This window comes from Poecilia reticulata, linkage group LG11, assembly GCF_000633615.1.
Source record: "Poecilia reticulata strain Guanapo linkage group LG11, Guppy_female_1.0+MT, whole genome shotgun sequence".
Lineage (NCBI taxonomy): Eukaryota > Metazoa > Chordata > Actinopteri > Cyprinodontiformes > Poeciliidae > Poecilia > Poecilia reticulata.
The window spans coordinates 26,208,211-26,224,499 of NC_024341.1; the positions used below are offsets into that span (position 1 = coordinate 26,208,211).

The window sequence follows — 16,289 nt, forward strand, 5'->3', positions numbered from 1 at the left end:
ATCCATCCACCCGTCCATCAATCCATCCACCCGTCCATCCATCCATCCATCCATCCATCCATTCATCCATCCATCCATCCGTCTAATAATGCATCCATCCAATAATGCATCCATCCATCCGTCCATCCATCCATCCACCCATCCATCCATCCATCCATCCATCCATCCACCCATCCATCCATCCACCCATCCATCCATCCATCCATCCACCCATCCATCCATCCATCCATCCACCCATCCATCCATCCATCCATCCATCCATCCACCCATCCATCCATCCATCCAATAACGCATCCATCCATCCATCCATCCATCCGTTCATCCATCCACCTGTTCGTCCATCCATCCATCCGTCCATCCATCCATCCATCCATTCATCCATCCATCCGTTCATCCATCCATCCATCCGTTCATCCATYCATCCGTCCATCCATCCATTCATCCGTCCATCCATCCATCATCCATCCATCCATCCATCCACCCACCCGTCCATCCATCCATCCATCCATCAATCCATCCATCCATCCATCCATCCATCCACCTGTTCATCCATCCACCTGTTCATCCATCCACCTGTTCATCCATCCACCTGTTCATCCATCCATCCATCCATCCATCCATAATCTTCTGTTTTTGCAGGCTGAACATTTCAAACTTGTTGAAAAACTGACTGTAAAAAGTGTTTAAATCTTTTATGAACCTGTAAAAAAAACTTTGTTTCTCAGGAAACTACAAAATACGTCAGTTTCCCCTTTTTTAAGGTCTGGCTGCCTTTATGATCCAGATATTTAATTTCCTTATGAGAGGAGATTATTATTTATATACAGAAACATGTTATTGTTTTTCTCTGACCACACCCACAGGTCCTGATAATCTGTTATAGCAGCTCGTTTAGCCAGCAGTCGGTGGTTTATGGTTGTTTTTGCATCATTTCTAATGTTGTAGCTCCAGGCTAATCTCTCATCTCATCGTATCGGCGCTGTTGCTGCTGTTTGCTCTGCAACTGAAAGCATGACTGACTGAACTCACCGTGTTGTTTCTCCACCCCTCCTTTAAACCACTCCATGTCTCCTCCACCCACACTTTTCCCCTCCATCTTTGTCTCCTCCCTCCTCTCCACATTCATCCTTCTCACGCTAATCCACCCTAATCCCACCACCCCTCGTTCATTGTGGGATGTTGCTGTGTGTGTTGTTGCCCCTCACCTCCATTTTCTCCATGGTCACTGCTCACTGCAATCACCCAGCTGGTAGAGGTAAGACATCCAGCCTCCACTCAGATAGGAAGTAGCTCCGACCTGCTCAGGTTCTGCTCTGTGACGCTCAAACAGAAACTAGAAGAAAATCCTCCTAAAGTGCAGGAATGTTTGAAAAATAAGAATGTTTTGAAAGTTCAATGTTTTCTGTCCCTCATTTCAGAAAGAGAAACTCGAATATTGTATAGATTTTAGGGCTGAAACGATTAATCACGATTAATTGATTGGTAAAAATAATCCATCCATCCACCATTCATCCATTTTCTTACACCCTTGTCCCTTAGAGGGTTTGGGAGGGTTGCTGGTGCCTCTCCAGCTAACATACCGGGCGAGAGGCGGGGTCACCTGGACACAGAGACACACAGGACACACAACCATGCGCACACACACTCACACTCACACCTAGGGACAACTTAGACAGACCAATTAACCTGACAGTCGTGTTTTTGGACTGTGGGAGGAAACCGGAGTACCCGGAGAAAACCCACCATGCACAGGGAGAACATGGAGACTCCATGCAGAAAGACCGGGAATCGAACCCAGAACCTTCTTGCTGCAAGGCAACACCCCTACCAACTGCGCCACTGTGCAGCCCTAGTAAAAATAATCATTAATTAATTTAGTCATTGATTAATCGCTACCTTGAGTACAGAGACTCCAAAAAGGAATATTTACTGTAAAAGCAATAGATTCAGAGCTTTAATTAATTTACACAGAACAGTTTTATCTTCACCTGGTTCAAATTTTATGAAACAAAAATCTCCTTTTATTTATTTCTGTTAATCCAAAAGATCAGCCCAGAACTGAATGCTTTACACATATTGATGTTTGAAATATTGATCTTAGCTGCAGATGCATCTGTTGCTACAAATGATTAATCGTTTTCTAACTAATAAACCTGCAAACAGGTTTATTTAATTTAAAAAAAGGAACTGAATTAAGTTTTTTATGTGTTTTTTATACTAAATTAAAAGGCTTAAGGGGTTAAATGAAATATCTGCAGGATGTTACGTTTTAAAAACCCAATAATTGATGAATCAATTACTGAAATAATCAGGTTTTTCATTATCTGTGAACCAGAATCACCGAAATTACAAGAAATAAATGCTTGAAATATTTCACTTTCTGCAGTGGGGACAAAATGTAAAACTTTTTCACAACATGAAATTTGTTTAGATGTCTCTGCACTGTGTTTTCCCAATCAGTCTTGTTGTAGCAGAAATGTTCTGTGTAAAATTTTCCCTCCAGTCTGTTTGGTTCCTTTTCCCTCGTCTAGAGTTTAGTTGTGAAATGTTTAATTGAGATATTTTATTTAAAGGAACAGTGATTCCCAGCCTCTTGTTTTAGCTGCACATGTCTTAAAGAGTTTAAATTAAACTAATAATCTGTGGAAAATGTTCTCAAAGTGGGAGAAACTAGCAGATTATTTCCACCACAGTTCAGGATGTGAACATCAAAAACATCCGTCAGTAAATAAGTGCAACATTGTAATAAATAAGCAGGAAAATATGAGTTTAAATTATAAAATAAATTTAAAAAACTATATATGCACATTTATTAGAAGTGTTGATTTCTATTCTTACATATTTATATTAAAAATTTAATAAAAACAATAAGGATAAAAGAATAATGAATTCAAATCTCCTAATTGAAAAATAAATACATTTTAAAAATGTCTCTTTCAGAGCAAAGTGGAACCAAATTCCTTGTTTGTGTTTAAAAACTGACTCTGGAAGCTTTTTCTCCCGATCCAAACTGGGTCAACAGGACGATGCATCCTTAACAGCAGCTCTAGAAGAAGGAAGGTCTTTCAATGGTCTAGTCAAAGTCCAGGCATCAATCTGATTGAAATGAAGTGGTCGGACCTTCAAACAAATATCTGCAACCCTGAAATAATCAAAGCAACATTGGAAAGAAGAAACTTCCTGCAAGTTACTACAAGTTTTTATCACGATTAGGAAATAAATCCTGGTTTGAGTTTTTAAGGTTTTCCTGCTGTAGGATTCAGAGCTGCTGTTGGATGAACAGGCAGAACTAATTTAATAAGTAAAATAAATTAATTTATGAGTGGATATCATGTAATTGATGGAGGAATGAACAGGATTCAGGCTTGAAGTTATTTAAACATCTGCAGTCGTTACTTTTCTTCTTCCTGCACTTTCAAAAGCCATGAATTTAGAGTGAGGAAGAGGAGTGGGACCTGTTTATGGGAATCACTGTTTCTGTAATGATCCTCCTGCATCTCAGTATTTCCCTCTTCCAACATGTTGCTCAGACTCCAGCCCTCCTCCTCTTCATCCTCCTCTTCGTTTCTTCCCCTCAGTTCCACGACAAGATGGATCCTCTGCTGGAGACTCTGGAGGCGGCGGTGCAGAGGCTCCGGCAGCCTCCGCCGGTCGCCGCCGAGGTGGAGAAGATCCGGGAGCAGCTGGCGGAGCACCGCGCTCAGGGGCTGGAGCTGGACAAGCTGCTGCCCAGCTTCTCCGCGCTCTGCTGCCGCGGGGAGGAGCTGATCAGCCGGGCGGCGCACGACGACCCGGCGGCTCAGGGTGAGACGCCGCCGTGCATCTGTTACATGAAGCTCAGGAAATTAGGGCTGAAACGATTAATCCACTAAAAATTCTACCCAAAACTTGTCAAGTAGCAGTTTTAGCTTCTCTTTGTTCAAATTAGCAGCTTGGCTAACAGAGCAGATCTGTCCTATGTTGAGTAAAAATAACTGTTTCAGTGAGAAATATGTTTATATCCCAGTTTTTATCCATTTAATCATCAGAATAATCGTTAGTTGCAGCTCTAGAAGACGTAAAACTCGTCTTCTTCTTCCCTCCTGCAGCCGTTCGCTCCCGGCTCCTGCGTTTGCGCTCCCTTTGGGACGAGATCCGGCAGCGAGCCGAGGAGAGGGAGAGCAAGCTGAACGACGTCCTGGACCTGGCCGGGAAGTTCTGGGCCGACGTGGCGGCTCTACTGAGCACGCTCAGAGACTCCCAGGACATCGTGAGGGAGCTGGAGGACCCCGGGGTGGACCCGTCGCTCATCAAGCAGCAGATCGAAGCAGCCGAGGTTCAGAGGATGATCCTAACAGGAATAGACTCTCTGCTTTGTTTGTCAAAGCTGAAATGCGCCATTGTGTTTACCAGGCCATCAAGGCGGAGACGGACGGCCTGAGGGAGGAGCTGGAGTTCGTCCGGACGCTCGGGGCTGACCTGATCTTCGCCTGCGGAGAAACCGAGAAACCTGAAGTCAAGAAAACCATCGATGAGGTGAGAAAGCTGGAAAGAAAATATGATCTTCCTCATTTCATCCTGACCAATCAGAAGCTGTTTGGTTGTGATTTAAACTGAAAAATTCAAATAATTTGATTAGGCAAAGAAAAATTAACAACCTAAATATATTTAAAATAAATTTCTGTCAGAAATATTACTGCGAATGCTTATCAGTGTTCACTACCATCGTTAAGATGCAGTTATAGATGCTTCATTCAATCGCATCCCATCATCTGGCAGCTCAGGAAAAAGGTCCAGTGAGTCTGGCTGCCTTTTGGTGCCGGTTCAGATTTGCTCCACGGATGGGAGAGAATATTTCCAGACTCATTGGACCTGAACAAACAAACGATTCTCCATCCTGTCTGCTCCTGCCAGATGAATGCTGCCTGGGAGAGTCTAAACCGAACATGGAGGGAGAGGATGGAGCGGCTGGAGGAGGCCATGACCGCCTCGGTTCAGTACCAGGACGCGCTGCAGGTCCGCTCAGGGTCGCCATGGTTACGCTGCACTCCTCGGACTCGGAGCTCGTGTTTTACTGCGTTTCTTTGTGTTCGCAGTCCATGTTCGACTACCTGGACAACGCCGTGATCAAGCTGTGCGACATGTCGACCGTAGGAACCGATCTGGGAACCGTCAAACAGCAGATAGAGGAGCTCAAGGTTCGTACGATCTCCTCCTGATCGGTACCGCAAACGGCTTGTACCGTAAACCTGACCCGGCTGTTTATCGCTCACCGCCGCCGAGCAGCAGTACAAGGTGGACGTCTACCAGCAGCAGATCGACATGGAGAAGCTCTGCCACCAGGGGGAGCTGCTGCTGAAGAAGGTGTCGGACCAGACCGACCGGGACATGATCCAGGAGCCGCTGACAGAACTGCGGCACCTCTGGGAGAATCTGGGAGATAAAATCACCCAGAGACAGGTAATAAGGACGGAAACAACGATGTTTGACGGATTTCTAGAAACAGATAAAGAAGCAAATGGCGACTGTAATCAGTTAATCTATCAGTTATTCTGATGATTAGTCAGATTAAACAGTGGCACCTTCTACAGATTCTACAGGAAATGAAGGCTTCAGATATTTCACTCTGTGATGAATCTGTCAGGGCTGCTACTAGCATCTATTTTAATCAATTAAGTTATTTTGGCGATTAATCAATTATTTTAATTTAAAAATGTTAACATTCTGCAGATGTTTTATCTGTTCAGTTGAGCCTTTTTAACACAGTATTAGAAATACATTAGAAATTTGAATAAATCAATAAATTTTCTATGCATTATTTTTGTCTAAAATGCAATAACTGCTTTTCTTCAGAGAAAGTTTGATAATTTAAAAGAAAGGAGCATCTGCAGCTAAAATCATTCAGTACAGTGAAGTGCTGATCTGGTGACTGTTTTTTGGATTAACTGATTAATTGGACAACAAAGGGTGTTTTTTTTGTTTGTCTTACAAAATGTGAACGTGGTGAAGCTAAAACTGTCACTTGAGGGTGGAACAGATTTTCAGACAGTTTTTTATCTTAAATGCAAAATGTGTAAATAGTTTAACAGTTTTGACTTAATTACTGTAATTACAAAGCCTAACGATTGACTACTAGGGTAGCTGACGATTATTTCAATAATCAGATTAATCACTTCAGCCCTAGGAAACAGGCTCATTGTTTGTATTTTCTCTCCACAGCACAAGCTGGAGGCGGCGCTGCTGGCTCTTGGTCAGTTCCAGCACGCCCTCTCTGAGCTGCAGGCCTGGCTGAGCCACACCCACACCACTCTGGACACGCAGCGGCCCGTCAGCTCCGACCCCAAGGCCATCGAAATCGAGCTGGCGAAACACCACGTACGTCTGTAATCTGCGTTGTCTGTAAAGGCGACCTGCTGTTTTTTTTACAGCCTTTAATCTTCTGGAAAGTTTCTGATTATTAACGTTTAAATCTCCGTGTAAACCAGGTTTTACGTAACGACGTGCTGTCCCATCATGCCACGGTGGAGACTGTGAACAGCGCCGCCGCCGAGCTGCTGGAGTCGTCTCCGGGCGACGAGGCCAGCCACCTGCGGGACCAGCTGGACCAGCTCAACCGCAGCTGGGAGAGTCTACTGCTGAAAACCCAGGAGCGGCAGAAGCTCCTGGAGGCCGCCCTGCAGCAGGTACGCCCAGCCCACGTCCAGGGAAATCACTCTGAGCAGCGCAGCTGTGAATAATCCGGACCTTCCCCTCTCCAAACCGGCGCTGTGCAGGCTGAAGGTTTTCATGGCGAGCTGGAGGAGTTCCTGCAGTGGCTGAGGCGGACAGAGAGCCAGCTGTCTGCCGCCAAGCCGACCGGAGGCCTCCCAGAAACGGCCAGGGAGCAGCTACAGCAGCACCTGGTAAAGCAGAGTCGGATTTCACCACCGATGGAAATTCATATCACGGAAACGTTTTGTCTTATTTCAAGTGTGGTGAGATATTTGCTGTAGAAACTAGAACAAAAATACTTTAGTTTTTTTGCAGGACAAGGAAATATTTTCCAACAGTCACCTTGGTGTCCTGTTGCTGGTTATGACGTCCTTTCTTAAGGACTTTAAGGCTTTATCCTCCATTCAGGAGGTTTTGTCTGCACAGATGCACTTGCCATATGGTCCAAATCAAACTTTAATGAGCCTCATTGTTCCAAACGGATCATCGCTCACCTGAGGCAGGAGATCATTTCATTCGTATCGTCTGCAGGAGCTGCAGGCTCAGCTGAACCAGCGGGCAGAACAGTACCACCACCTCCTGGATCAGGGAGAGTCTATGCTGCTGGCCCGAGGAGGAGAGGAAGCCGGGCCCGGAACCACCCAGACCCAGCAGAACCTGGCCATGCTGCAGAACAAGTGGGCCAGCCTCAACACCAAGATGGACGACCGCAGGGTGAGTCTGAAGACTCAGCAGTTTCTGTTTGGTTTGTTGTTGTTTGTTTCTGGACGGTTTTAACTTGAAGCTTTAAAAACCCTCCAGGGGAAGCTGGAGGAAGCCGTTTCCTTGGCAACAGGTTTCCAGACGTCCCTCCAGGACACCATGAACTGGCTGACGCAGGCCGAACAGACCCTGAACATGGCCCAGCCCCCCAGCCTCATTCTGGACACGGTCCTCTTCCAGATCGATGAGCACAAGGTGAGCCAGGCTAGACGCAAATATCGACCAGATGTGTTTGGGAGGTACGGAAGACTGAACATGCCCAAATCAACAACTCGTAATTCAATGCTCAAAGGTTCTTTTTAGCCAATGTGTAGCACAGTTTAAAATTACAACTTTTAAATCTTGCAATTGCTATTTTTATCCTTACAATTTAACATTAAAACTCTTAATTTCAACTTCCTTCAGGTTGTGGAGGTCAGTACCTGACTTTAGGTTAGTTAGCGCTGTTAGCATTAGCGGTTAGTTCTAGCCATTAGCAAAAACAGAAATATAAACAAAACTACCTTTTTTGGTTTGTGAAAATTAAAACAAGATAATAAAGGAAACGTCTCTAGAAGTAAAAATGTTAAAAATAATACAAATCTAAGGAAATTTTACTGGCAGATTTATATTGAGATCTCAAACTTTGGCAGATATTATAATGTAATAAAACCTGCGCTTGGTCTCAGGGTTCATTTAAAGGTCTTTGTGTCCGTCCAGGTGTTTGTGAACGAGGTGAACACCCACAGAGAGCAGGTCCTGGCTCTGGAGAAAGCGGGCTCTCAGCTTCGCTTCGCCAGTCTGAAGCAGGACGTGGTTCTGATCAAGAACCTGCTGCTGAGCGTCCAGGCCCGCTGGGACAAGCTGGTCCAGAGGTCCCTGGACCGGGGCCGACACCTCGATGAGGCCCGGAAACGAGCCAAGCAGGTAGCTTTCTGAGGCAACAAAACAGAAAAAGAATTATTTTCAAACAAAATAATTTAATTTTGTAACTTGAAATGTGCGTTTAGTTTAACTCTGTTTTAGTTTAAAGGTTAGAAATGAAATGCTAACTCTGCTCTCAGTTCCACGAGGCCTGGAGGAAGCTGACGGACTGGCTGGAGGAAGCCGAGAAAAGACTCGACTCGGAGGTGGAGATCTCCAACGAGCCGGACAAGATCAAAGTTCAGCTGACCAAACACAAGGTACCGGAGAGAGAAACCCGATCTAAGCCCGTTTCAGCTCCTCTGGTTTCCCCTCCAGATCTCTGCTCACCCTGGAATCTGCTTTTCTCCCTCAATCAGGAGTTTCAGAAAGCGCTGGGGTCCAAGCAGCCGGTTTACGACACCACGGTGAGGTCAGGGAAGGCCATGAGGGACAAGGCTCAGCTGCCTGCAGACCAGCAGAAACTGGACCACCTGGTGGGGGAAGTCCGGGACAAGTGGGACACCGTCTGTGGGAAGAGCGTTGAAAGGTCCGGAGACGTGAAATGACCAACGTTTCTTAAAACTGTCAGCAGATTCTGACGGGATGAGACAGATAATCTGTGGACAGGTTGACCTGGGTCTCGACCAACCCTTTTTCTGAATGACAGTTTTGTTTACAGAGATGTCATAAATCATTTTATTTGTTATTTCTGTTATTTATTTTGGATATTTAGAATATATCCCAGTTCCAGTGTTAAATCTTCACTAAATGTTAAAGTTTATTGATCTTTGAGAATTTGAATTCTTGCATTATTGTCATGTTATTACCATTAAATTACTCATTTATCGGAATAACTTCTAAAGATCTAGCCATGTTAACTAGCCTGAGCATTCATAATATGTATGCTAGTTGCTGCAGCATAGCAGAGATGGGATGAGTAGCACCATACGGAGGGTGATTGACAGCCCTAAGACCCGCCTCCTGACTCTGATTGGTTGTTTGTTGTTATCACTGCTGTGTGACATGATTATCTGTCTCAGACCACACATGTTATCAACAAATGTTTTTTTATAAAAGTTGCATTTTCCAGGTTAACTAAAAATCACTAAAATGATGTTTTCCTCGCGTTTCCAGGCAGCACAAGCTGGAGGAGGCTCTGCTGTTCTCAGGTCAGTTTGCCGAAGCGCTGCAGGCGTTAGTGGACTGGCTGTACCGGGTTGAGCCTCAGCTGGCTGAAGACCAGCCGGTCCACGGCGACATGGACCTGGTGTCCAACCTCATGGACGCACACAAGGTGGGTCAGGTGCTCAGGCAGAAATCAGCTTGTAGAGCAGTGATTAACGCAGCTATGACCTACATTTCCAGGTTTTCCAGAAAGAACTGGGTAAGCGGACCGGCAGCGTTCAGGCTCTGAAGCGGTCAGCCCGCGACCTGATGGAGACGGGCCGGGATGACACGGCGTGGGTCAAAGTTCAGCTGCAGGAGCTGAGCAACCGCTGGGACACAGTGTGTGCTCTGTCCGTCACCAAGCAGACCCGCCTCCAGCAGGCGCTCAAACAGGTACAGGATGTTTAAATCCAGATCTGGAGGCTTGAACCTTCACTCTCTGCACTCCCTACAACAGGATCAATTAGTCAAAATGAAAAATTTAATAATTTCAACAAATTAAAACCTAAGGTTCCGATTAAAATCTTGACGGCGCTGCTATAAATATTAACAAAAGATGGCTAAAACCAAATTTTTCCCATTTTTTAACCAGAAAAAATGTGAGGAACTTGGAGCATTTTCATGTTTGTCCTCCGTCAGGCTGAGGAGTTCCGCACGGCGGTGCAGATGCTGCTGGAGTGGCTGTCGGAGGCGGAGCAGACGCTCCGTTTCCGCGGCGTTCTCCCCGAAGAGGCCGAGACGCTGCAGGCGCTGCTGCACACGCACCGCGACTTCATGGGAACGGTGGAGGAGAAGCGGGCCGACGTGAACAAGGCCGCCGGCATGGGAGAGGCCATCCTGACCGTGTGTCACCCCGACTCCATCACCACCATCAAACACTGGATCACCATCATCAGGGCGCGCTTCGAGGAGGTGGGGGAGGCGCCTGGTTTTACGATTTAAAACAAAAAGGATCGAGTCTGGTCAGAATATGACTGAAACGATTAATCGATTGTTCAATTAGTCGCCAGCTAATTTAGTAATTGATTAACTCCAAAATGCCCCTATTCTGAAAAAACATGCGCACAGCAGTAATTAGTGCAAAATTATTAAAAACTTACCTGCATTTTTTTACACGATTAATCGTCGGAATATTTGATTAATCGATTACTAAAGTCGTTATTTTCAATGCGCCTTCGCTGTACAGGTGCTGACGTGGGCCAAACAGCACGAGCAGCGGCTGGAGACGGCTCTGACGGAGGTGCTCAACAACGCCAACCTGCTGGAGGAGCTGTTGTCATGGTTACAGTGGGCCGAGACCACGCTGGTCCAGAGGGACACGGAGCCGCTTCCGCAGGACATCCCGCAGCTGAAAACGCTGATCACGGAGCACCAGGTGGGCCTGCGGAGACTCAGCTGGACTTCCAGGAAGTGGAAGTGGACATTTCCTGTTTGGGTTAAACCCCCTCTGCTGTTTCTGCGTTCCAGACGTTCATGGAGGAAATGACCCGGAAGCAGCCGGACGTGGACAAAGTGACGAAAAGCTACAAGAGGAAACCAGTGGAGCCTCCCAGCAGCCTGGCGGAGAGGAGAGGAGCTCGTATGTCACTCAGTTTACTGGCTGATTAATTGTCCCAGAAATATTAACTAGCAGCACAAAAATGGGCTTATTAATGCAAATTCACCCTCTCAAAGACCAATAAACTAATTTCTGAAGAACATTTATCACTGGAAGACATTTTAAATAAAGAGACCAAAAATGAATAAAATGGATTGTTGCGTCTCTGCACTTTGAAATTAGATTCATCGTTGGGCAAAAACAGAAAAATCTGCCAGTTAGGACTTTTGTGGGAAGAAATGAGTAAACTATGACCTGGTGTCAAATGTTTGCTGCATTTTTTGTGCTGCAAACACAAGAATAAATAGTTTTTATCCCTTATATTATCACAATAGTACCGCGTCATATTGTGATAAAACTTTAAATCCATATCGATCACCTCTAATCGTCTCTACTGCGTTTAGTGGTGGAAAACCGATGCTTGTCGTTGCCGTTTGTCGAGGCCGTTGCTATGGAAACAAAAGAGGAGGAGTAACTTGATATGAAGCTTTTTGTCCAGTTTCTGGTAAAAAGAGCGCGCGACACAATGACAACAAAAACTTATCGCCCTCATTTTAATTTATGATGCGATTCATTGATTTATTGCGACAGGTTCCTGTTAAACTTTCTGCTTCCTGTCCAGGTAAACACCAGCAGCAGCAGCAGCAGCCCAGCATGCAGCTCTCCGGGGGAAACCCGCGCCTCAACCAGCTCTGTGCGCGCTGGCAGCAGGTGTGGCTGCTGGCTCTGGACCGCCAGCGGAAACTCAACGACGCTCTGGACCGCCAGGAGGAGGTGACACCTTTTTATTTAAACTGTGATCCACCTGAAGTCATTATAACTATAAAAGCTAACTGGACTGGAAGCCTCTGAGGATTTGGTGCAAACAGTTAAAGAGAGAAAGGCTGATGATACAGAGAATACTCCTGCAGAATTAGATGGGAGGAAGGATTCATCTGTTTCTGCATCATTTCTACCTAAAATAACTTAAATTACTTTCTGAACATTGAGAGAAACATAAAAAAAGAGGAATTTTCAACATCTTAAGACAGGAAACCACATATAGAAAACCTGTCTATAAAGAAAATGACCTGATTATAATGTTTGTAGATGAACATAGAAGTAAAATGAATTAATCACGTTTCTAGATTGTACAAATCTCTAGAATGGAGATCTACAACCTGCTTTGTGTTTCCTATAGTAGATATTCAAGTTGTCTTTTCACCAAAGGTTGTGTGACATTTACGGCTCTAAATGAGTTTTATTTAGTAAACTGAGGCCAAAAACACCTCTTCAGTTTGCAGAAGGATCATTTTTCCATCTTAAATAAAGAGGATTATTGATTTTATTCAATAATTTTACTATATCTCCACATTTATTCATTCTAATTCTATAATAGAATGACACAGTGCAAGGAATCGATTATGAACCTAAAGTAAAATCTATTGTGGTTCCCTATGTTCAGAATTAAGTTGATTTTTTATTTCTGATAAGTAAAATATTTGATCCTTTCGCAGCTCAAAGAATTCGCCAACTTTGACTTTGACGTGTGGAGGAAGAAGTACATGCGCTGGATGAACCACAAGAAATCCCGCGTCATGGATTTCTTCCGACGCATCGACAAGGACCAAGACGGAAAAATCACGCGGCAGGAGTTTATCGACGGCATCCTGGCCTCCAGTACGTTCCTCCGCTTTAGTTTCCGTTTCCTCTCACCAAATGTAAAGGAGTGAAAAACATAAAAATGGCGTTTCCCAGAATTCCCGACCAGTAAGCTGGAGATGTCGGCCGTGGCGGACATCTTTGATCGAGACGGAGACGGTTACATCGACTACTACGAGTTTGTGGCGGCGCTTCACCCCAACAAGGACGCCTACAGGCCGACCACCGACGCCGACAAGATAGAGGACGAGGTACCGGCGAGGCGGCGGAGCAAACCCGGCAGGATGAACCCAGAGGAGCGCGGCTGAACCGGGTCTGTTTGTGTCGCTGCAGGTGACCCGCCAGGTGGCCCAGTGTAAGTGCGCCAAGCGGTTCCAGGTGGAGCAGATCGGAGAAAACAAGTACAGGGTGAGTCTGTGGTTCCGGTTCGGTCCGGAACCAGGATTACGTCAAAATAAAGAACCAGAGTCACAAGAAAACAAAAATAATTTTGTTAAGTTAGAGGTGGTAAAAGGTCAAAAGGTCACAGAATTAAACGGTGAGAGAGAAAATATCACATTAAACATCCAAACATTTTACTGGGATTTTATTGGGTTTACTCTGATACCCCTAAATAAAAACAGTCCTGCTCAAAAGGCAGCAACAAATAAAAAGTTACAGTTAAAAAGAAAACAGCTATAAAAAGCCAACGTCATTGACGTCATCGGCCTCCAGGACTTTTAGTTTGGATGTAAAAGCACCAAACGAGATAAATTCAAAGTTTTGCAGCGTTTATTTATTTGCTTGCTTTAAGTTTGCAGCCAGTTTCACTGTTTGCTATAAGCCTCAGTAAAATCCCAATAAAATGGATTAAAGTTGGGAGGTTTTAATGTGACATAAAGCATTAAAAAGTTTTGTTGTGAGGCATTCTGCGTCTCTTTTTCTCCAGTAACTTTTGTTTTCTATTGTTTGACCGCTTTCTCGGAATAAAAGGGGCAGACATTATACGACTTTTATTCTTTCTGCTCCTTTTCATTTCATCGATTTGTATATTTTCCTCTATTGTTTGTAATTGTTTTGCTTTCAGTGAAATTAATGAATGTCAAACTAAAAACTAACCTGTAACAACAGTTTCCCTGCATTCAGACTAAAAGCGACACGTTGATCCGCATCTTTAACGTCTCGCTGCGTTTTTCAGCCGTTTGTTTCCCACATCAGGTGGGATGTGTAGGTTCATCTCGCCTGTGTCGACATTTCAGTCACGTCTCTGCAGGACTCTGCCATCACGCAGCACAGAGACACTGCAGGCCTCTGAGGGAGGGTTTAGACAAGTTTAAATGCTCTGAGGAAAACCAGAACTTCAGTTTTCATTGGGCGATAAATCAGTTTTAACAATTGATCAAATTTTTTGAATTATTCATTTTTGGAAAATCTGGGGGTTTTTTTCACCAATGTACTTTGGTTTTAGAGTGAAATCATTGGCCAGGGCGGCCATCTTTTTTAACGTGGGCTAAGGTTTTACAACAAACAGAAGCGATTACTGAATTAAAAGGCATATTTTGAAAATATTTTCCGTCATTTGCACTTTGTCTTTTAGGAAAGAAAGCAAGAAAACTTTATTAAAATCGGATCTGGTACGAAATGTTGTTTTTAAAACGTATCGCCCAGCCCGACATGAAATCTGATGGTTTATTTTGTGTCTAAATATCAGAAAGTTAATAAAAGTTTGTAACTTTTAAGTGAATTTCATTGGTCATCTTGACAGGCATTTTCTCTAAATTAATATTTTTGCAGAATTTTCTGGTTTAGTTAGATTTTTTTATTTATATAAATAATTTCTGGTAAACTAGAGTAGCGCCCTTCGTCAGGAGCCGCCTTTGTCTCTGTGCTGCAGCCATTAACTCCTCATCCTCGTTTTCAGCTTCATCTCCTGGATCTTCATCACAACATTTTTCCCCATCATCATCCTCAGGGTGATGATATCCGGCGTCCGTCTGCAGACGCTGGACTAACTAACGTTTCTCTGCCTGCAAGTTTGTTTCCCTCATCATCATCTTCATCATCATCATCATCATGATGCAGTCACGCCTCTCACCACTAACTTCCACCTGCAGCTGCAGTTCAGGAAGATGTTTATGATAAATGTTTCATTCTCGTTCTGTTTCTTCCCCCCTGCCCTCGTGTTCCTCTGCTCCGTTTCCTGCCGGACTTTTTCTAGTTCTTCCTCGGAAACCAGGTAAAGTTTCAGCCGCTGGCGGGAGCGGACGGGTGGAAGCTGCTTCCACGTTTCCCACACAGGGAAACGCTTCTGCAGCGACTGATTGGTTATGATTAATCTGATTAACAGCCCAAACATTCAATGCCTACAAGCAAAAAGCTTTATATTGTAAGAGAAAGACTTTCAGTATTCAAGATGGAGTACAAAATATACATTATTGCAAAGGAAACATTTCCCCCATGACCCCTAGGGGGCTCTAAACTTCTGCCCCTGAAAGTTTTCACCAGTCAGAGTTAAAAATGAGATGAAAGATGCAGCAGCGTTCCTTCGTGGCTGTGCAACGTGGAAGCAGCTCTCGCCGTCCGCTTGTGTTCATGCTGTGATTTGTTTGACTAATTGCACAATGCGAGGCGAGTGACAGCGACACGGCTGAAGTGCTAATTAGTGGTGGGGTGAAAATATGGCGTGCTGGAGCTGGGAAGCTGCTTGGAGAGACATCCAGAGGAATCCTCCTGGGCTGGTTTTGCTTGAAACTGAGCTTCGCTGGGTGAATTTTAAAAAAATAAAACTTTTTTGGGTCCATAAATTAAGGTTGATGCTTTGATTTGAGTGGCTGAGAATCAGTGCATGTGTTTTTCTCTGTGATTGCATGAGTAGATCCAGTTTTGGTTTGTGGGTTTCTTTCTCTGTGTTCCTGAATAAATCCTTTACCAGTTCAGCTGACTGGGTTTTCCCTCTCGTGTTTCCTCTCTGGACCTCCTCAGTTCGGCGACTCCCAGCAGCTGCGCCTGGTCAGGATTCTGCGCAGCACCGTGATGGTGCGAGTCGGCGGCGGCTGGATGGCTCTGGACGAGTTCCTGGTCAAGAACGATCCGTGCAGAGGTGAGTTCTGTTCGAACCCGACGGGATTTCCACCATCGTGTTTCATGTTTACCTGTAAGAACCTGACTGGTTCTGGATCTTTACCAACTTCAGAGTAAAAGCTGCTGGTTATTTGATGTAAAGTCTGGCTGAAAAGCAGCTGAACGTGTCTAAATGTACAACAGGGAAGGAACAGAAAGTGAGTTTTTCTACACCTGTGCTCACATTTGCTGGATTTTCTAAACATTTTTAGACTCTGTGGCTGCAGATGAAATATTCTGCTTTACAAACTGTTTTTTTGTGTTAAGTTTAGATTAGTGTCGAAACGATTAATTGTGATTAATCGAAATAATCGTCCACTAATTTAGTAATTGATTAAAGTTAACTGGAGTTTATAAACTCAAAAAAATCAATTGCTGAAATAACAATACACTTAGTGCAGTAATTAAGCCAAAACTGTACAAAACTTCTTAACATTTTGCATTTAAG

General features: G+C 44.4%; 1 protein-coding gene across 6 annotated transcripts in view; it reads left to right on the top strand.

Annotated features, from left to right (window-relative positions):
- Positions 1-751: 751 nt before the first annotated feature.
- Positions 752-16,289, top strand: part of LOC108166717 (microtubule-actin cross-linking factor 1-like) — a 26,067-nt gene continuing 10,529 nt past the window's right edge. For 2 of the 6 annotated variants that reach the window (XM_017307485.1, XM_017307484.1), the window contains exons 1-26: positions 805-1,255; positions 3,579-3,804; positions 4,089-4,315; positions 4,393-4,515; positions 4,894-4,995; positions 5,076-5,177; positions 5,266-5,439; positions 6,199-6,354; positions 6,465-6,662; positions 6,753-6,881; positions 7,222-7,404; positions 7,492-7,647; positions 8,152-8,358; positions 8,496-8,615; positions 8,715-8,884; positions 9,472-9,631; positions 9,703-9,897; positions 10,144-10,416; positions 10,691-10,879; positions 10,972-11,083; positions 11,724-11,875; positions 12,598-12,760; positions 12,839-12,993; positions 13,076-13,150; positions 14,940-14,957; positions 15,704-15,821. In XM_017307485.1, coding sequence (XP_017162974.1) covers positions 3,591-3,804; positions 4,089-4,315; positions 4,393-4,515; positions 4,894-4,995; positions 5,076-5,177; positions 5,266-5,439; positions 6,199-6,354; positions 6,465-6,662; positions 6,753-6,881; positions 7,222-7,404; positions 7,492-7,647; positions 8,152-8,358; positions 8,496-8,615; positions 8,715-8,884; positions 9,472-9,631; positions 9,703-9,897; positions 10,144-10,416; positions 10,691-10,879; positions 10,972-11,083; positions 11,724-11,875; positions 12,598-12,760; positions 12,839-12,993; positions 13,076-13,150; positions 14,940-14,957; positions 15,704-15,821 — 3,871 coding nt within the window. In that variant the 5' untranslated portion in view covers positions 805-1,255; positions 3,579-3,590. Of the gene's footprint in view, positions 1,256-3,578; positions 3,805-4,088; positions 4,316-4,392; positions 4,516-4,893; positions 4,996-5,075; positions 5,178-5,265; positions 5,440-6,198; positions 6,355-6,464; positions 6,663-6,752; positions 6,882-7,221; positions 7,405-7,491; positions 7,648-8,151; positions 8,359-8,495; positions 8,616-8,714; positions 8,885-9,471; positions 9,632-9,702; positions 9,898-10,143; positions 10,417-10,690; positions 10,880-10,971; positions 11,084-11,723; positions 11,876-12,597; positions 12,761-12,838; positions 12,994-13,075; positions 13,151-14,939; positions 14,958-15,703; positions 15,822-16,289 lie in introns of all 6 variants that reach the window. The other 4 variants (XM_017307480.1, XM_017307482.1, XM_017307483.1 and 1 more) reach the window with 4 other exon arrangements.